General features: G+C 35.7%; 1 protein-coding gene across 5 annotated transcripts in view; it reads right to left on the bottom strand.

Moving 5' to 3' along the window:
* Positions 1-22,163, bottom strand: part of LOC123552094 (palmitoyltransferase ZDHHC14-like) — a 53,092-nt gene that overhangs the window by 7,206 nt on the left and 23,723 nt on the right. Inside the window, exons 6-11 of one of the 5 annotated variants that reach the window (XM_053541637.1) lie at positions 20,523-20,625; positions 17,111-17,220; positions 15,698-15,812; positions 12,841-12,958; positions 10,161-10,214; positions 4,921-4,962 (exon numbers count right to left, since the gene is read on the bottom strand). In XM_053541637.1, the coding sequence (XP_053397612.1) occupies positions 4,937-4,962; positions 10,161-10,214; positions 12,841-12,958; positions 15,698-15,812; positions 17,111-17,220; positions 20,523-20,625 (526 nt within the window). In that variant the 3' untranslated portion in view covers positions 4,921-4,936. Of the gene's footprint in view, positions 1-4,920; positions 4,963-10,160; positions 10,215-12,840; positions 12,959-15,697; positions 15,813-17,110; positions 17,221-20,522; positions 20,626-21,746; positions 21,850-22,163 lie in introns of all 5 variants that reach the window. The other 4 variants (XM_053541636.1, XM_053541635.1, XM_053541638.1 and 1 more) reach the window with 4 other exon arrangements.

Below are 22,163 nucleotides of genomic sequence, written 5' to 3'. Positions count from 1 at the left end.
GTGACCTTGACCTTTGAGCTAGGGGTCCGGGATTTGCGCATGACACATCGTCTCATCATGGGGAACTCTTGTGCTAAGTGATATTAAAATCCCTTAATGAATGTCAGAGTTATGGACCGGACACGAAACAGACCCTGTTCATGCTATGTTAACATTTGACTGCTAAGTGTGACCTTGACCTTTAAGCTAGGGGTCTGAAAGTTGTGCAGGACACATCGTCTTATTATGAGGTACATTTGTGCCAAGTAATATTAAAATCCCTTCATAGATGGGAGAGTTATGGACCGGACAGGAAAAAAGCCTTGTTGACCTTTGACCTCCAATTGTGACCTTGACCTTTAAGCTAGGGGTCCAGGTTTTGCGCATGACACGTCGTCTCCTCATGGGGAACATTTGTGCCAAGTAATATTAAAATCTCTTCATGGATGGGAGAGTTATGGACCGGACAGGAAAAAAGCTCTGTTGACCTTTGACCTCCAATTGTGACCTTGACCTTTGAGCTAGGGGTCCGGGATTTGCGCACGACACATCATCTCATCATGGGGAACATTTGTGCCAAGTAATACTAAAATCCCTTCAAGGATGGGAGAGTTGTGGACCGGACAGGAAAAAAGCCCTGTTGACCTTTGACCTCCAATTGTGACCTTGACCTTTGAGCTAGGGGTCCGGGTTTTGCGCAAGACACGTCGTCTCATCATGGGGAACATTTGTGCCAAGTAATATTAAAATCCCTTCATGGAAGACAGAGTTATGGACCGGACACGAAATTGCGGACGGACAGACGGACGGAATGACGGAAAAGTGCATTCCTATAGTCCCCGAAACTGATTTTCAACCAGTAGGGGACTAATAACCAGAGATAAAGTTAAAAAGGTTTTGATAAAAGCTTATAGCCTACTCCTCAATCATGTCACAATAATGTATGTTTCCATGTAACTCATATTTGGAAATAAAGATAGTTTAATCAAGGTGAAAGTGCATCAAAACTTTAACCAAGCTGTAGCTGGGGATGCTGTAGCAACTAGGATATTTCTCCAAAATACTTTGTACAGTCAAGCCAAAATAAAAACAACACCTGCAATTACGCTTGGAACTGATCTTGGCGGAAATTTCAATTGCAGTATATGAGAAGTAGTACAGTACAAACATTTTTTAATTACATAGTACATTTGATTCAACATACAATAATTATGTAAAGTAGCTTTCAATCTAAAACTACCATATAAACAATAGTTTTGGTGCTGGTTCCTTTGCCAAAATTGGTTCAAGTCCAACAAGCAAGTATTAACGAGCCCCTGAAAACCTCTACTTTCAAATATTTCAAAAGCTTTCTTTTAAAGAGTGACTTTTATACTGAACTGAAATCCCCAACAGTATTCCCAACTTGGCTTGGTGTTGGTCCTTTCTGCTAAGTTGGTCTGAAATACAGACAGCCAACAATTAGAAGTGTGGATACACTTTTCTGATACAAGAACAAAATGATAACATCAATTTTGTAAAAGAGAGAGGGACACAGTGAGAGATTGACCACTCTCAAATATATTTCATGGTGTTATTTTTAAATTTAACAGAATTGTGGCTAACTGTTGATTTAGTAAATTTAAGTATAAATACATAAATTTACATACACTTTACCAAAAAACAAAAGGATGTCACAGAGTTTATACTAATTCAGAAGCATGCCCCAGCTCATCTTTAATCATGATACATAGATCAATATGCAACTGCATGGCTAGAGATGAATGGATAGTGCAGGTATATAAGTGTATAAGTGTGAGATGAGTATACAGGCTGAAGTGATAATCAGGTAATGGTCCAATAAAGCTGACTTGTACATTAAATTTTGTGGGGCTTTTGTGTCTGGATCCAGATACAATGATTTAATTTTCTTTTCAGATAATAGAATGTTCTTGTTGTTCCTCATACAAATTTTTTAATATCATTAACAAACATTTACTTCATTTTGAGAACGATAAGAAAAATATATAAATATCAGAATAGGAGAAAAATATCATTCTAGGAACATTTTGCAACATAAATGAAAGTATTGAAGTTGCCAGGATTTGTGGTTGATCAGAGCCTATTAACATGCATTTAAATGAACACAAATTTTGGTTCTGAAAGTATACTGATAAAGTCTGTTTCTACCAGTGGAACAAAATGACAGGACTTTTTTCCTCGGGAACTGAATGACTGGACTTTATGCCTAAGGAACTGAATGACAGGACTTACAGTCTGGGTGAATGAATAACAGGACTTTATATCTGGGAAGCTGAAATGAAAGGACTTAAGCCTGGGGAGCTGATATGACAGGAATTGAGCCTTGGGGATGGGGCTTAAATGACAGGACTTAAGCCTAGTGGGAGAGGGAGCTGAAAGACAGGACTTTATGCCCGGGGAGCTGAAATGACAGCTTTTTATGCCTGAAACTGAATGTCAGGACTTCCTGCCAAGGAAACAGAATGATAGGACTTTCTGTCTGGGGACTGAATAACTGGACTTTCTAACTGGGAAACTGAATGACAGGACTTTCTGCCCAGGAAACAGAATGACAGGACCTTCTGTTTTTGGGACTGAATGACAGGACTTTCTGCCTGGAGAACTGAATGACAGGACTTTCTTACTGGGAAACTGTATGACAGGACATTCTGCCCAGGGAACTGAATGACAGGACTTTCTTACTGGGAAACTGAATGACAAGACTTCCTAAATGGGGAACTGAATGACAGGACTTTCCAACTGGGAAACTGAATGACAAAACTTCCTAACTGGGGAACTGAATGACAGAACTTAGGAACTAAATGACAGAACTTTCTAACTGGGGGACTGAATGACAAGACTTCCTAACTGGGGAACTGAATGACGGACTTTCTAACTGGGAAACTGAATGACAAGACTTCCTAACTGGGGAACTGAATGACAGGACTTTCTAACTGGGGAACTGAATGACAGGACTTTCTAACTAGGGAACTGAATGACAAGACTTTCTAACTAGGAATCTGAATGACAAGACTTCCTAACTGGGGAACTGAATGACAGGACTTTTTAACTAGGGAACTGAATGACAAGACTTCCTTACTGGGGAACTGAATGACAGAATTTTCTAACTGGGGGACTGAATGACAAGACTTCCTAACTGGGGAACTGAATGACAGAACTTTCTAACTGGGGGACTGAATGACAAGACTTCCTAAATGGGGAACTGGATGACAAAACTTCCTAAATGGGGAACTGAATGACAGGACTTTCTGTCTGGGGAAATGCATGACATGACTTTCTGAGGAATTGAATAACAGGACTTTATGCCTGGGGAAATTGAATGACAGTACTTTCTGCTTGGGGAACTGAATGACAGGACTTTCTTACTGGGAAACTGAATGACAAGATGTCCTAACTGGGGAACTGAATAACAGGACTTTCTAACTGGGAACCTGAATGACAAGACTTCCTAACTGGGGAACTGAATGACAGAACTTCCTACTTGAGGAATGAATGACAGGACTTTCTAACTGGCCAGGAAGCTGAAATGACAGGATTTTATGCCTGGGGAACTGAATGTCAGGACTTTCTAACTGGGAAACTGAATGACAGGACTTCCTACCCAGGAAACAGAATGATAGGACTTTCTGTCTGGGGGACTGAATGGCAGGACTTTCTAACTGGGAAACTGAATGACAGGACTTTCTGCCCAGGAAACAGAATGATAGGACCTTCTGTTTGGGGGACTGAATGACAGGACTTTCTGCCTGGGGAACTGAATGACAGGACTTTCTTACTGGGAAACTGAATGACAAGACATCCTAAATGGGGAACTGAAAGACAGAACTTTCTAACTGGGGAACTGAATGACAGAACTTTCTAACTGGGGGACTGAATGACAAGACTTCCGAACTGGTAAGTATACCACTGAAATATATCTGACTTAGTTTGAGCATGAATATTTGACACAATGTTACCTTCTAAATTTGCAAATTTCCCAAAATACTAAATTGACAAAGTTTTTTGAGTCACCTGCTGCCACCTCTTCACAGCAATTATAAATGTTACAGATATAAAGTTTTGTGAGCAAAACCAAACAAAATTTTGACTCAAATGACCAATGTCTCAATTCCAGGTCATCAAAAATTTATGCTTGTCAATTTTCACTCCTTCCTCTTCTCAACAAAAGATTATCTGACTATGTCTTTGCTTGTAAGCAGTTTTATAGTCACCACCTGTAAGCTATACGGGCGACTCCTCTAGAAGACTGTTAGTTATGTTAGTGGGAATATATAGTGAAAGGTATAGAAGAAGCTCTTATTCCAGAAGCTTCCCTGGTTCTTCAGCATGCCAGGTGAAAAAGCACCCATACACAGAACTCTTATCCCAATGTTAGTAATTTTTAGTTGGAGGAGTGGGGGCTGGAACTCACGACACCTGGTTTCATAGTCAAACAGTGTTACCACTTGTCCACTGAGTCCGCTCTTAGACTACATCTACCTAGTAGTACATTTGATCTATAAAAGTTCTAAGGTGACCACTCTCTTACATATTAGAGCGCTCTAAGCTTGTAATTCTAAAGTCTTTATGATACTAAAATGTTATAGCAGCAAAGTGATGGTAAGAAATAAGGAAGGGATATCTTTGCAGGAAGTGCTTCAATAAAACCAGTAATTTACTTGTACACAGTGCAGAAAAAATACTAATACAATATTATTTTCTGTTAAATTTTCCGTTATTTATTTTAATCAATATTTGATAAAAAGGGAAAGTAAAAGTTTCACAAAAATCTGCTAAATAGAGCACAATCAGACTTTTATTATGTAACTGAAATGAGAACTTTGCACAAAAACCCAAAAACAATGCCTTGTGAGATTGAAATTATGAAATGTTGTGAGCTATGATAAAATGTCTACGAAGAAGGTATTGTGTTATTCTTACCTTTTGTAAGAAACTGCTATGTAGTTTTGGGAAACACATCCCCTACAACACACATAGAACAATTAATCTGTTTGTGGCTCACTTTTTACATCAATTTTTCTACTTAAAAGACCAATGTGTAAATATTAAATGTTATATTTATCAAAAAATACACCTGTACAGTGATTATTTTAGTTAAGGATCTTACATGTATCTCAATTTTATAATCCCCTTATGGTACTCTATCCATCAGATCTTTTTTTCTTTTCAGGGACCAAATTACACAAACAAGCTTTTACACCAGCTTTGCTAGAAGACTGGTACACAGCATAAAGAAAGCACTTTTATGATAAACTTCAATACCTGTGGGGTTGTTCTTGAATAATTACTTCAAATAAAGCAATGGTTTTGTCTGACAAATACCCAGGTGAAGGATAATTGACCATTCTATGACAAGAGCTTTAAAGTTTCTATGTAAAACTTGGTGCCAAATGAAGTCTTTTTTTCAGATTTAAGAAAAGAATCTTCATCAGCCTTAAAAAATATGAAATATAAATGATACTTTCAAAAAATCTACAACATCAAGACCAAAAGCAATATGAAAAGTGTAGAAAACTGTAACATAAATTCAAAATCAAATTGAGAACTAAACACCAGTGAAAAGGATTGTTACAACAATACAACTTGCATTGCCTAAAAGTCTGAGTCAGCTTGTATTAAAACAATTATCGTACTATGTAATGAAAACAACGCATGTCTTCTCCCTTTATTTCTGGTCGATATTCCAAGTCAATTGCCCAAAACACTTACCCTTTGCACTCAAGTGAATATATTCATATTCAAAATCTTTTTTCCAACATAAATTTGTTTTTGTTTTTTTTTTTGCTTTCTTAAAAATTGTTTCAGATTCTGTAAAAGGCATGTATTTAGTCTATCCAACTGCATGACCTGTTCCCATTCTGTGGTTAAAATTAAAATCTGTTATCATCTCAAAATTGGTTAAAATAGTATTAAAAGTTAAGTTTTCATGGGATTCTTTTCATATAATTCAGTTGGAACAGCGGAAGTTTGTAACCATCTTTCTAGTTGTCATGAATCTTTGCTTATCCAAGCAGAACCAATTTGAAAGGCAAATCCCTTTCCAAGGTTACACAGATCTGCAGAATCCAAGAAATTACCCTAACCAAGGTAACAGTGAGCTGAAAATTACAAGAAGTTGCCCTTCCTCAGGTTACAGTCAGAACTGATGACATTACCCTTCCAAATTTAAGGTAACAGTTAGCTGAAGAATCAAAGATATTCTTCCCAAGATAACACAGAACTGCAGGGTCCAAGATACTACCCTTCCCAAGGTAAAAGCAATCTGCAGAATTCAAGACATTGCCTTTCCCAAGGTAACAGTGAGCTGCAGAATCCAAGATATTATCCTTCCCAACATAACAATGAACTGCAGAATCTAAGATATTACCCTTCCAAAAGTAACAGTGAGATGCAGAATCCAAAATATTATCCTTCCCAAGGTAAATCTGAGCTGCAGAATCCAAGTCATTTCCCTTCTGTAACAAAGAACTGCAGAATCCAAAATACTAAATTTGCCAAGGTAGCAATTAACTGAAGAATCCAAGAGATTACAGTACCCTTGCAAAGGTTATATGGAACTGCAGAATCCAAGACATTACTCTTCTTGCAGAAAACATCTGTAAACATTTCTGAGAGCCCAAAAATCATACAATATACTATACTCTACATCATTACTAGTTTATTAAAAGCAAAGAAAGCCATGCATCTAAACTATGATCCCAAGCCAACTCAGCTATACTCCTCAACCAGCTTCCTTGTATGTCTGTAATTACATGCCTTTACCTACTGTAAGTGTATTAATATTAGCGGAGTACTAATTTTCAGGCTATTAGCGGGATAGGGCATGCGCTAATTCATGTCTAGCGCTAATATTAGACTGAAATGAAAGGCTTAAAAATGTGATATTTATAGTATTGAAAATACCGTAATCACAATGCAACAGAACACAGAGAACTGTATACTAACTGTGTAAATATGACAATAACTGCATTCCTAACTATTATTCTGCAGAATTTTTTTAATAGTTTAACCTGTTTGAATATTAGTACAAAAGTCTTCTATTTTTGTAAATTAAGCTGCCTTTTTTTTCTTCGCCACTGTCCATAAACAAATAACACCTTAGGAGTAGATCGCCAGTTTGTCTGGTCGCGCTAATAACAAGTGTCACCATAACATTATACTGCTTTGAAAACCAAGTGCAAATTTGAAAACAAACAATTATCACCATTCTGCACTGTGTACATGTACAAATTTACAGTATACAGATTAACACTAATCTAAACGAATGTAGATTTCATGTCATACTGTAGACCTATGCATTTCTATCTGCGTGCCTGGTCAATTTCATTACGAATACCATTCAGCCACCAACTGGCTATTTTAGCGCTGGTGATACTGCGCTAATACAAGTACGCGCTAATAAGTCGAAATTACTCAATTCAAGGCGTTTGTGCTAAAATTTAACTGCGCTAATATAAGTACACTTACAGTATATTTTTAATGAATATTATCACTACTGGATCTTCCTTTATACCCAAGCTGTCACATACTACCAACACATATTTCACTTGCAATTTTTTGTAGAGATTAAGTAATTAACTAATTATGAAAGTAATGTTTCTCCAGTTAATGAATTGAATTAGTAAACAGAAGAATCTGGTAAATTAGAAAATGTCACTGATTAATTTACAAAGAAGCAAAAATTTTCATGAAATTACGTCAATTCTCAGTATTTATTTTGAAGCAATTTCTAGATCTTCCTACTTCTTACTGATGGAATAGTTTTCAACTTGAATTTCAACCACAACTAGAGATGCTTTTGAGAAAAGCGCATGTCTCCCACAACTGCCCCTATGAAAAATGTTAGTTTCTCTAGATGTTTTAGACGAGTGGATCCAATTAGATGGTCTGGATGAGTGGATCCAATCAGTAATTCAAGGGCCATAAATCAAAAGTGCCTGGGCAGATTTGGCTAGTTATCAAACTTGGGTAAGGTCTCATGGCCAAACACATTTTGTTCAAGTTTGGTGAAGATCGGATGAGAAATGTTCGACTTAGAGAGTGGACAAGAGTAAACAGACGGATTTTTTCGGTAATTCAAGGGCCGTAACTCTAAAATGCCTGGACCGATTTGGCTAGTTATCGAACTTGGCCGAGGCCTCATGGTCAAACACATTTTGTTCAAGTTTAGTGAAGATCGGATGAGAAATGTTCGGCTTAAGAGTGCGGAAAAGAGTAAAAAGGCCGATTTTTCGATAATTCAAGGGCCGTAACTCCAAAATGCCTGGACCGATTTGGCTAGTTATCGAACTTGGCCAAGGTCTCATGGTCAAATACATTTTGTTCAAGTCTGGTGAAGGTCGGATGAGCAATGTTTGACTAAGAGTGCGGACATGAGTAAAAAGGCCAATTTTTCGATAATTCAAGGGCCGTGACTCCAAAATGCCTAGACCGATTTGGCTAGTTATCGAACTTGGCCGAGGTCTCATGGTCAAACACATTTCTATTAAGTTTGGTGAAGATTGGATGAGAAATATTCGAATTAGAGTGCAGACAAGAGTAAAAAGACCGATTTTTGGTAATTCAAGGCCCATAACTCCAAGACGCCTGGACCGATTTGGCTAGTTATCGAACTTGGCCGAGGTCTTATGGTCAAACACATTTTGTTCAAGTTTGGTGAAGATCGGATGAGAAATGTTCGACTTACAGTGCGGACAAGCTTTGTGACCAATAGACACACACACACACACACACACAGAGACTGGAGTAAATCAATATGTTTCCCACACCACTGTGTGGCACAGGCACCAGTATCGGACCTGGGACAAAAATATGTTTGTTTTCATCCTAAATGAGTTAAAAATGAAAAATATGTAGTGAAAAAAAAAAACCCCCATCAAAATATACATAATGTCTACTGAAGGCCAGAAGCTCGAGAATCGAGCCTGCGAGCAATGGGTTCACTTCCCGGGCCGTTGTGAAATAAATTCTCTAGACAATTAAACAAACTACCTATCAATATTTCACATGTACATTTAGCTACAAAATGAGACCGACCCCAAGTCTCTAGCCCTTCCTGTTCATGAAATATCTATCAGAAAACGAGTGCCTATCTGTTGAAAGTTCCAGGTAGATAGAAATGTGGCACAACGGAACGGTACGATATCACGGACTAAAAGATGTTTGTCAGCCTAGCAAGGGTCAAATTCATTTGACATTAATAACAAGTATTACTAAATATGCAAATTATGGCCACTCACCACCGTCAGTATCATCTGCTACACGCGATATTTACTTTTTTATTTTTCCGTCGGTCTTTCAATTGTATTATCCATTGAAACCGATACGATACTATCAGAGTAATTTTGTGCGAAACGATGCGGTTCTGTCGGAGGTGTGTCGCTATTGGCCAATCAGAAATTGCGTTTAAAAATACCTTACGAATTCTGTTCAATGGCGTAGCATTCAATTGAAAGACCGTGGAAAAATTTGAAACGCCAATATCACGTGTTTGAGATGCTACTGACGATTGTGAGTGGCCCTAGTTTATGTATTTATTTATACTATTTAGTATTTTTTATTGAATTTGACCCTTGCTTGGCTGACAAACATATTTTAGTCCGTGATTTCGTACTGTTTCGTTGTGCCACATTTCTGTCTACCTGGAACTTGCAGCAGAAAGGCACTCATTTTCTGATAGATATTTCATGAATGGGTAGGGCTAGAGACTTGGGGTCGGTCTCATTTTGTAGCTAAATGTACACGTGAAATGGTGATAGGTAGTTTGTTTAATTATCTAGAGAATTTATTTCACAACGGCCCGGGAAGTGAACCCATTGCTCGCAGGCTCGATTCTCGAGATTCTTGCCTTCAGTAGACATATGTATATTTTGAAGGGGGCTCATATTTCACTACATATTTTTCATTTTTAACTCATTTAGGATGAAAACAAACATATCTTTGTCCCAGGTCCGATACTGGTGCCTGTGCTGTGTGGTGGGAGACATAAATATACTTGTTACCAAAATAAATGCCAGAATAGCAAGAAAACGTAACATTCAGTGATAAAATATAAAAAAAGCAAATCTAAGTTTCTACGATAGATTACAATAACAACTTAAAAAATGAAAATGTGTAGAAACAGCAGAATATATATATGTGTGTGCGACATTAAGTCTTACCATTGGCATAATTGAGTTGGGACATTGTCATGTTCCACATAGTATTTTTGCCACCTAATTCAACAATGGAAAATTAAAACATTTTACATCATTTTATTTTTTTAATTGATCTGTTTTTTTCATTATCACAATAATATAAATGGCAGATACAATCGGTTTTATATATATATGAGCCGTGCCATGTGAAAACCAACATAGTGGCTTTGCGACCAGCATGGATCCAGACCAGCCTGCGCATCCGCGCAGTCTGGTCAGGATCCATGCTGTTCGCTAACAGTTTCTCTAATTCCAGTAGGCTTTGAAAGTGAACAGCAAGGATCCTGACCAGACTGCGCAGATGCGCAGGCTGGTCTGGATCCATGCTGGTCGCAAACCCACTATGTTGGTTTTCTCATGGCACGGCTCATATATTATCTAACAGTTGCTTGATCTGGTTTGTTGTATTCAGCTCCGATGGATTTTGCCAGGATTCAGCTTGGTAAAACTGATGAGAGCTGAAATTACGTAATGTAATAAATAATCCTTTAACTATAAACTTCCACCCTTTTTCTTATTTGTTGCTGAAACTGACTTAAAAACTATAAAACAAAGAACTATTTCATTACCAGGTCAGGAATATTAATGAAAGTAGTCCAGCACAGGCAAAGTATGCAATACATGTTTAAAAATCCGTTTTTGTGAGGTATAAGCCAATTTTTTCACAGAATATTTACAGGTATATAAATAAGTATCAGTTCAAGATCATATAAACTAGAAACATGCTGTACAATCTGATGGTTCAGGGATGCAACATCCCACTATCAGCTGACAACTGTGTAAGCTATACATTTATGCAATTAAAACTGCTGTGCAGTCATTATACAAGGCACTAGATCACTGCCATCATAAACACAATGCAGTTAGTAAATATGCTACAGCTTAACAACTTTCTACCAATTATGTATCTATCAATTTCTACTTTGAGCCTCTCAAAAAAATGTCCTGTGGATCAATATTGATGGAGCATATTTAGTTTGCAGGACAAGAAAATTCTACATCTATCATACTTGCATTCCCTGTTATATTCATAAAACAAGAGGACCATGATGGTCCTGAATCGCTAACCTGTTCCCACATGACCCAGTTTTGAGTATGACGTCGTTTTATCTATTATTTGACATAGTGACCTAGTTTTTGAGCTCATGTGACCCAGTTTTGAACCTGACCTAGATATTATCAAGATAAAAATTCTGACCAATTTTCATGAAGATCCATTGAAAAATATGGCCTCTAGAGAGGTCACAAGGTTTTTCTATTATTTGACCTATTGACCTAGTTATCAAAGGTACGTGACCCTGTTTTGAACTTTATCTAGATATCATCAAGGTGAACGTTCTCACTAATTTTCATGAAGATCTCATGAAAAATATGGCCTCTATAGAGGTCACAAGGTTTTTCTATTTTTATACCTACTGGCCTAGTTTTTGACCGCACATGACCCAGTTTCGAAACTGACCTAGATATCATCAAGGTGAACATTCAGACCAATTTTCATGAATATCCATTGAAAAATATGGCCTCTAGAGAGGTCAAAAGATTTTTCTAATTTTAGACCTACTGACCTAGTTTTTGACCGCAGTTGACCCAGTTTCAAACTTGACCTAGATATCATCAAGATGAACATTCAGACCAACTTTCATACAGATCCCATGAAAAGTATGGCCTCTAGAGAGGTCACAAGGTTATTTGACCTACTGACCTACTTTTTGAAGGCACGTGACCCACTTTCGAACCTGATCTAGATATCATCAAGATGAACATTCAGACCAACTTCCATACAGATCCCATGAAAAATATGGCCTTTAGAGAGGTCACAAGGTTTTTCTATTATTTGACCTACTGACCTAGTTTTTGATGGCATGTGACCCACTTTCGAACTTGATCTAGATATCATCAAGATGAACATTCAGACCAACTTTCATACAGATCCCATGAAAGATATGGCCTTTAGAGAGGTCACAAGGTTTTTCTATTATCTGACCTACTGACCTAGCTTTTGATGGCACGTGAACCACTTTCGAATCTAACCTAGATATCATCAAGGTGAACATTCTGACCAATTTTCATGAAGATCTTGTGAAATATATGGCCTCTAGAAAGGTCACAAGGTTTTTCTATTTTTAGACCTACTGACCTAGTTTTTGACCGCACGTGACCCAGTTTCGAACTTTACCTAGATATCATCAAGATGAACATTCTGACCAATTTTCATAAAGACCCCATGAAAAATGTGACCTCTAGAGTGGTCACAAGCAAAAGTTTACGCACGCACGCACACACAGACGAAGGACAACAGACGCTGCGCGATCACAAAAGCTCACCTTGTCACTTTGTGACAGGTGAGCTAAAAAAGAATGGAAGACTATACAATATCCATAGTGCTTACCATCTATCAACCCCATAACTGAGTTGAAGACTGCTCCACTGAACAGGATGACAGATTCTATTACAAAATTTTGGGAAGGATATTTACCATAATATACTAACCCAATCTATTAACTGCAGACTGTTCCATTGAACAGGACGGAAGAATCTATTACAAAATTTTGGGTATAACCTACCGACCCCATCCATTTACTGTAGACTAATCCGCTGAAGAGGATGGAAGATTCTATTACAATAACTAGGGGACGATACTTACCATTAGAAGGTGGTAATCTGTTACTTATAGTACCGTCTGGGGACTGGTAACTAATCATGTCATGTTTTACTGGTGATACAGTGTCAGTCTGTGTATTTGTACCCATATTACTGGTTTGCTGCAAATACATAAAAGTTATCATTAGGCCGTATTTAACTTGGGTTCTCATAACATTTGCTTGAATCTATGATGGCAATATATCCCTTGATTTAAAGTACATGTGTACTGCATTTAATGATGATTCCTAGAAGTGCACAGAGATGAGTAAAATGATAAAGTTACTTTTGTGAAAATGGTATCATGAATGATTCTAACATGACTCAATTCATTTTCCTATTAAACAAAGACGGCTGAAATTTGTGTGTTATTTTACAACAACACATTTTTCTGATGTTACAAATATTACGTCAAAGCGTGAAATGGCATGCAACAGAAAACAGGCTGCGCCCTTGTGATATAATTCCTTCGAATCTGAAATCCAAACAATGATTTTATTCAACGACAAATCACAAAGTGATATTATATTTTACACATGTTGTGTACAGTTTGTTCACTTTATTTACTACTGATAAACAAGCACAGAAAATGATGCTATGGCAATAATGTTAACAAGTGATTCCTACAAAAGTGACATTATGTGACATTACGCCAAATATACAATATTATCCAGTAGTAAATTACAAACAGATAATATTGACAAGAATTGCTTAAGATAGCTGGCTGCTCAATCTGTTCATGCTTGAGCAGGAGATTTGTCATTCTGTCTTTTTGATAAACTCTATATAATTCAATACTAAATGTATGACACTTTGACACATACAAACTAACACACACAAAAGTTCTCCTCTGTTCCAGAACTTCCCATGAAATTGTTAACCCTAAGTATTTAGCAAAGCTTTTATAAGGTGATCATTTATGTTCAATAAACATGGCTGATTTTTCCTGCTTAAATTTGTCTGGAAATCCTTAAAACTGTTTAATGCCAAGGATAGATAAATAACTTTATTTCGATTGATGCCTCTGGGAATTATCCTCAATGTAATATTTGCATATTAGTTCCAAGACTGATAAAACAGAATATCTGCTTCTATTTATTAGCCCTGCAATGTTAATGCTGAATACACACAGTCAGCAGACTTTTAATCTCAACTGACATTATCTTTTATTATTCAAGTGATAAAAGCCATCAGAAAATTAAGTTTTCATGTCACAGTGCTAAAATAGTTCCATAAAATTACGTGAAAGAAATTTGTGAAGAGCAATATTTTATCAAAACAGAATTTTTACTTGATCATCACTTTGAATAATTTGCAAGTTTCTGCTTCCTTGTGGACATTTGCTGTCAAGTGACTGAGATAGGAGACCAGTCTCAAAACTCCACTTTCTGATTGGCTGATTCTGACCTCAGTTTTGAAATTGACCAATCGCAAGGCTTCATTTTGAGACTGGTCTCAAACCTCAGTTTTATACCCTTGGTGCCAGTTCTTACTGTAACAAGATGTGTTTTTCATAACCAGAATGGCAAAATACATGGACAAATAACTACAAATAATTTAAGAAGTTTTGTCCAGTATCTTTCCAATCATAAATGGACAATTGCAATTTTGTCTTGATATCTTTCTACACAGACTGTTTTTATTGTAACTTTGGTACATAGAGAACACAAGTGTTCAGACTGGACATGTAGAATACACCATTAGATAAGAGCGTTACCTTTTTCCTATTATATACTGAGCTCTGTATGAATAATGTGCTTTAATATACCCCTTAATATACATCATTTCTTAATAGGATTACAACCGTATCTTGACAATAAAGTTCCACAGCATGCAATCATAACAGAACAGGAATATACTTATTACACAACTTCAGTAAATTAATCCTGTTATCTTTATTACAGAACAAGCACAAGCATTTTTATAACAGAATGTATGGGTCTAATATAGCTTTGTATTCCTCATAACACAATTTTTATAGCATTGCTAAACAGCTGTCTGTAAGACAGCCAATGCTCGACTATTCGAGTTTTGTCCCAGAAGCAGGAATATTACACTAAATGTTAAAATATCTATAGAGTTTCAATCCAGTATCTGCACTAGCCTGCATGCAAAACTTTAACCAGAAGTTTTTAAGTTCAAAAGGGGACAAAATTTTGCAAAATACATGTCAGAGTTAAGGGACTTGATGCTATGACCTAGTTTTATTAACCCGAAGAAACATATGCAGTTTCATTAGTTTCTGAGATAGCAACTTGCATGCAAAACTTTAACTAGGATTTTCTTAGTCCAAAATGGGGCATAATTTGGCCAAGTGAGGTTGGTAATTGACTTAGAAAAAGAAAAATTAAGTTTCAAAGCTATATGCCTTTAAATGATAGCTATATTACTTGCATGCAAAACTTTTAACCAAAGTGTGACGCTGACGCCAACACCATGGTGAGCAGAATAGCTCGGACTATTCTTCGAATAGTCGAGCTAACAATGTCAGTGAAAATACTTAACATATTTTTTCTACATGGGTTTTCACACAATTTTACAACTGGGAAACTATGAAACATGGTCAGATAAAGTTTCCAATTTCCTTGGATTCAGGTAGTGCCCTAACCAAGTACTGATGTAAATAACTGCTAAATAACATGAACTTCACCACTGAAAATGATGATGGAAAACATTTTAAAATTTTGTCTCGCTAAACTGGATTGGCAGTCTTGTCCACCTCTGTGCTTAGGCCTTGTCACAGAGTACATTAGTTTTCTTGACAGTCTTGTGACTCTTGACCAAACAGGATACAATTTTTTTATTCCTTTAAATAAAATTGTTCACCTACTAGTAAAAAGTAATGTAAAACAACTACTAACCTTTTGTTTAGTGACTGTGGTTGAACCATAATAATCTCTTTTAACGGAGCTGTCTTTACTGACCGGGTGAACTTGTGAGTTGTCTGAAGTTATCAATCCTGTTCTATCTATCAAACTGAAATTCAGAATTTAGAAACATTAAAAATAGATAATTTCAATCATAAAGTAATTAGGGAATTCCCCTGGCTCCCAGGTGATCTATAGCAGAATTTCCCTGGCCTCCTATAAGAGAACCTGCCCTGGCTCTCCAGTTTTGTCCATAAAATATATTGGCGCCATACCAGACAACAAACAATTCTTGAACACGCAACATCCTACATCTATTGAGACATAGTCAAACAGCAGTCTATCTTAATCTTTTATTTCTCTTCTAAAATACTCAATATTCCCAAAAGGTTGATGAACTGTTATCATTTTTCTTTAACATACTTTTCCCCTAGAGGGGGCTTTGAAACCAAGGTTTTCTTTAAAAAAAATTTGTACAACACCCTCACTTGAAACAGAGGGGAAATTCAAACAAAAGTTGTGTTAAAAAATGCAAAAAAACCCCAACTTTACAACATCCTCGCTTGAAATTAAGGTAGTTCTGCACGTTTGGATCGAAACTTTTTCTACAATGTAGAATTTGATTAAACTCCAATTTTTCAAAACTTCAGAATATACCTAGAAAATTCAGCAAATAAAAAAGATAGGGTCGTGTGCTTGATTTTTTGCTAGGCTGATTTGAAAAATTTGGACCTCACGAAATATTTCATAATGGGAGTCTATGGGAAAATCATAACTTTCATAACTTTTCGCGGATAGAATTTTTTCTACAATGTAGATTTTGATGAAACTTCTCACAGTTGTAAATAAACATATGGCCTATAATTTGGTGAAATAAAATGTATAGGTCTGTGTGCTTATTTTTGAGATATTTGACCATGATTAAAGGAAACCGGGCATTTTACGTTAATTTATAGCAGATATTTTGACTCTATAAACGTGGCTCCATGTTAATTATATCATACAAATTTTGACACCATCTATAGAACATATCAACACAGTCATTGTAATATATTTGCTCACAAGATTCGATTCAAATTATAACTGATTTTCAATTTCCCTAGCTGAATCCAGGTTTTTCTCGTTAATTCGGAAAATGCACGTTGAACAGGATCAACAAATTCGTGTTTTAAATGCAAAAACGTTACAGAACTACCTTAATACCTTGGTGGAATTAGTTGACATAAAACACTTATGGAACGAAATTTACCAATGAAAACCAAAACACAATCTTTAACATTTAGCCTGCTGGCTGCAAGGGATTCTGCCTTTTTCAGTCAACATCCCTTCGATTAATTAATGGTACTGCCCGAATTGAATGACAGGCCAGTCCATTTTAGAAATCTAGCAGGGTAAAGGTTAACTTACCTTGGTGGATTTGGTCCACATAAAACACTTGAACAATTTTTGAATATAGAGCCATGACTGTACGGATTAAAATTTTCTTGATTTCTTTTAGATGAAAATGAGCCTTTTATCTGGAAAAAGAGAGAGTAATAAACTCAATATCATAAAAAAAAATACATTTTCACATCTAGAACATTCCTCACCATATCTTGACTTGTTCCAGTGAAAATATTCTCAATTCCATGTCATTGGTTAATGAGAAAGGCAATGAAATATGAAACTATTTGTAAGTAAAGTCTGTCACATTTATCTGTACTAGATGAACGTTGCCCTAAATCTTGTGTTAAATACATAAATCTCAAACTCGCTTATCATAAAATTCTGGTTACCTCGAAGACATTTTAAAGTCCCATCTGGAAAACATTTGTACAAAATATCATTTTTAAGCTGAATTTCAGTTATCTCGAAGTAAAACGCTTCATCCCCTGGAATTTGAGATCCTGAGTATCAACTACACAAAATTATCCATTTCACTGAAGGAATTGCCATTTATATTTTCTAACAGGCATGAGTTTTAATTATACAGACTTAAAAAAAATGGCCAATTCAAGGGCATTAAATTCAAAATCAAAGAAATACTGTTGTTACTTCATTGACCGGAATCCATAAATTTTGCAGTTTTTCCTGATTTTGGCCTCAAGTCATAATATCCTATTCTTAATCATGATTAACCATCAACCAAGCTAAGTTTTATAAGCTGATTTTGACTAATATTATTCATTTCATCAACTAAGAAACTGACTTTTCTACTCACCTTCAATACAATTTGTCATATTAATTAAATGTTAATCATAAACCAGAGATATATCTCTTCATGCAGATTACAACAGATTTTATACAAAAATAAAGCAAAACAGAATCAGTTGGGGGTAAAATATCAGACATATTATCCTACCAAACAGCCAGCAGACATTCAAATCAACTTCTAGAATATTCTATGGTAATATCACTTAAAAGGGCTTTATCTATCTTGACTGATCACCAATATTGTTCTTGCACTTTTAAGTCCAAAGACATAAACATTTACATCAAGGTTCAAGGTTACTGAAGATATTTTCATACAGAAGACCTAAAAAGCAGGCATGGGAGGTGGCGGGGAGCGGGGGGTCTCAAATTTGTTTATGAGCTTCCACCCTATATTACAATATTTTGGCCGATCTATTTGATTTTTTACATACTTTTATTTATAATGACTTCGATATAATAGGGTCATTATATCAGTAGGTAGATCTGTGAATTTGTATTCGGCTCTTGTTGGTTATGCAAGGTGGGATCACACCCGCCTTGTGAGATTCGATCTGGCAAAAATCCACTCAAGCCGAATCGAGCTACTGTTATAATAACCCTATTATATCGAAGTCATTGTAAATAAAAGTATGTAAAAAATCAAATAGATCAGCCGAAATATTGTAATATAGAGTGGAACTTCTAGCAGTCATTAACAACATGTGGACCAGTTTGTCTTTGTACATGTTTGTTAAATCCTGGTATGTCTCTTTTATGCAGCATCATTTGACCTAGTCAAACTGTGTGAGGCAAAATACACATCAAAGGCAGGACTTATTTTAACCATACTAAATTTTACTCTGCTTGCATTATGTCATGGATTTTTAACCTGCTTTTCTGATCATCCAAAGTTAATCTAAATAAGATGTCAGTAAAAAAATTGCTGTTTTCCATTTCAAATAGCTCTACAGGCCTCAATGAGAAAGACATTCCACTGCAGTAGCATTACCCATGTTTCTGTGTGGATGTGTCAAGGCTAAATATATTTAGAAAGAATTCTTGCACTAAACTAATCCAACAGAACAGTATACCACTGCAGCCTTATAACGGATAAGACAGTGTCTGAGAGATCATTCAGTAATTGACTTCCATCTACCGTCAATTCAGCTTTTTTGCAAAGCAAAACACATCCAAATGAGGAGAAACATGCATTGATGATACTAAAATAGAAAACTTTTTTAATCCAGGAATGGAAAGGTTTGATAAATGCCACAAGACTAAAACATTTCCAATCTGATGTCAAAGCCTACAGGATGTACCTGCCACTAGTAAACTTCATCTATATTTGAGGAAATTTTTGAAAACCATAAACTGCAAAGAAACCAAAAACATTTTAGGATGACAAAAGCCTAATGGCTACACAAGTAGCCATTAAACTGTGTTGATATAGTGAGGAATTTGTTCACCTTAAATCAGTCTGATATTTCAATCCATCTGGGGAGGATTCACACCTCTACAAATCAAATGTGTCCACCTACTGACCAGACATACACTGATTTACGGACAGAAACTACGAGGAATGAAACAAGGTCGCTATTCTCCAGGGCTATATATTTATGAATATATATACATAGGAAATAATCAGGTGTCTGCTTTGTGTAATCTATATTTTGCTTTAAATGTAATCTATCTTTTGCTTTATGTAATCTATCTTTTGCTTTATGTAATCTATCGTTTCTTCTTTTAAGAGGGAGGGAGATGAGTTTTATCCCTATAACTTAATGAGCCCCAAAAAAACTATTATCAGAATTTATTACTTCAAGACATTCTTTTTTTATTTCAGTAATGTAATGCCTATTTAACAGTCTCATATGTATGTCTTCAATACAAATTATTTTATTTACGATGTACAAAATATAAATTATACAATCTGGCTTGGTTCACTTGAGCTCAATGTATTCATAATAATTTGTTAGTCTAAGAGGTTTGGTAGTTCCAGCCATTCGTCATTTTTGAGTTTTCATTGAACATATCAAGAGAAGCATTCTGCTATTATAAAATCTACATCAAAGGAAAACTCGTCCATGACTTCTTGACTGAGCACAATAACTCTATTTCTTGCTAATATTGAGTTGTAAATTTGAATTTATATGTACTTCTTTTGTCAAATAAATTGTTAACATGCATAAAATAACTAGAGCTTAGATAACTAAAGCTGCGTCATACATCAATTGAAAGCCTTGTTTGCAAAGTATATAATGGTAATAAATAATACCCACTGTACCCTTTTAAAACACTTGTTGTCTATAAAGTGTCAATAAAATACCTTCTTAAATGAGTTTTTTCCAAGTCCAAATACTTGATTTAAAATCCAAATGGGGCTATAATCTATCAAAAAAAAACAACATTAGCTTGAATAAATACATTATATACACAGATTTACGTGAAGTTTTATTCCAATTCAAGCATATGTTAAAGGATTTTTCAACTCTCAAAACTGTATCATTTCTTAAGGCTGGACATGACTGAACATGGACAGGACAAAGTGATTCCTAAATAGCGCCCAGCCCTCATCAATGAGAGTTTAAGTATGGTTATTATTATAACTATGATCATGTGACATGCAAATACTGGTCATGTGACTTACATCTTCGTTTGTAGTTTGCTGTGATGATATAAGGTACGTGTGAAATCCTGTTAGTCCTACCACAGACCATACAGAGAAAAAACATATAATGATTTCTATCACAGTGAAACACAGTTAAGGCAAATAAATCAAATAGTACAGTAAAAGCAAAAATATCAAACAGTACAGTAACAAGGCCACCGCCTGAAAGTGTCTCGTCCACAGGAGCTTTGACTCATGAAATAGGTGCAAAATGAGTTTTAAAACCATCTTCCAAATTTCAAAGCTATATCTGTAACTATTTTTGAAAAATTGTAATGTTTGTGAATTTTCAAAGGCTGATTTCTTCAAAGTCAAGGTCACTAGGGGGCCAGGACCCACCATGGGGGTATAAAATGATTTTTTGAACCAACCTACTAGACTTCAAAGCAATATATGTAACGTTCTTGAGAAATTGTCCTTTTTGTGACTTTCAAAGGCTTCAAAAAAAAACGTAAAAATACTAATTTCTTCAAGGTCACGGTCACTAGGGGGGACAGGACTCACCATGGGGGATGTAAAATGAGTTTTGAACCATCCTACAAGGTTAAAAAGCAATGTATGTAATGGTTTTCCAGAAATTGTCATTTTTGTGAATTTTCAAAGGCGTCCAAAAAATCTAAAAAAATGAAAATCTAAAAAATGTCTCACCATGGGGGTGTAAAATTAGTTTTTAAATAATCCTACAAGGTTTAAAAGAAATATATGCAACAGCATTTTAGTTATTTCCGATTGCTGACGCCGTCGCCAGAATTTGGATTCAACTAAAAGTGGGCGAGACAATAAAAACATCTATATACACAACTAGAAAATCTAACTTACATAAAACACAACACACAACAAATAAATATACAGAAAATTCATAGGCAAATAGTCAACAACTTGTCCTTTTTAAACTCAAGCCAAAGAAAACTGTGATATTAACCAAAACTGCTTCTTACACCTTTGAATTACTCAACATTATCTATATTCTTCTTTCAAATATAAAGTACCTGCTAATATTAAAACAGATATTCCAAAAGTCTGGAACTGTTTAAAATCAAATGTGCACATGTTGTGCCCGAGTCGTAAGGCCACTGTTCTTATTGCGCACACCTCCGAGATATAATTACAACAGATCTATAGATGATTCGAATAAAAAACATAAAGCAGCAAAATAAAGATGTAGAAGCAAGTGAGAGTTGCTACAACAACAGTAAGACTCACATCCTCATTGGTTGTTTGTTCGCTGGCCGCAAGGTAAGTATGAAACCCAGCAAGGCCAATTATAGACCACACAGAAAAGAAACAAATAATGGCCTCAACAATAGTGAAGCAATGTTAAGGAAGCAACAACAGTCCTTTCTTCAAAATTCTTAAACAGTTTTATGTTAAAAGCACTGGTCTCCAGATCTTACAACAAAAAAAAAGAAAAATTTTCAGTATCAGGAAATTAATGCTTTATTTCTTAAGAATGCTTTGAAACAATTACAGACTGTCTATATGTTATGGAAACACATGAGAATTAGTTGTTTTTATTAATTTTTACGTTAATTGAAAAGCGTTTGTAATGCTTTACTCTAGGTAAACTGCCTTAACTATAAATATATATATGAAACAAAGGTGAAATACATATCATCATGT

The sequence above is a fragment of the Mercenaria mercenaria genome, chromosome 4 (assembly GCF_021730395.1).
Source record: "Mercenaria mercenaria strain notata chromosome 4, MADL_Memer_1, whole genome shotgun sequence".
Classification (NCBI taxonomy): domain Eukaryota; kingdom Metazoa; phylum Mollusca; class Bivalvia; order Venerida; family Veneridae; genus Mercenaria; species Mercenaria mercenaria.
The sequence above is the reverse complement of the archived record's forward strand: the minus strand, read 5'-3'. Positions and strand labels throughout refer to the sequence as shown.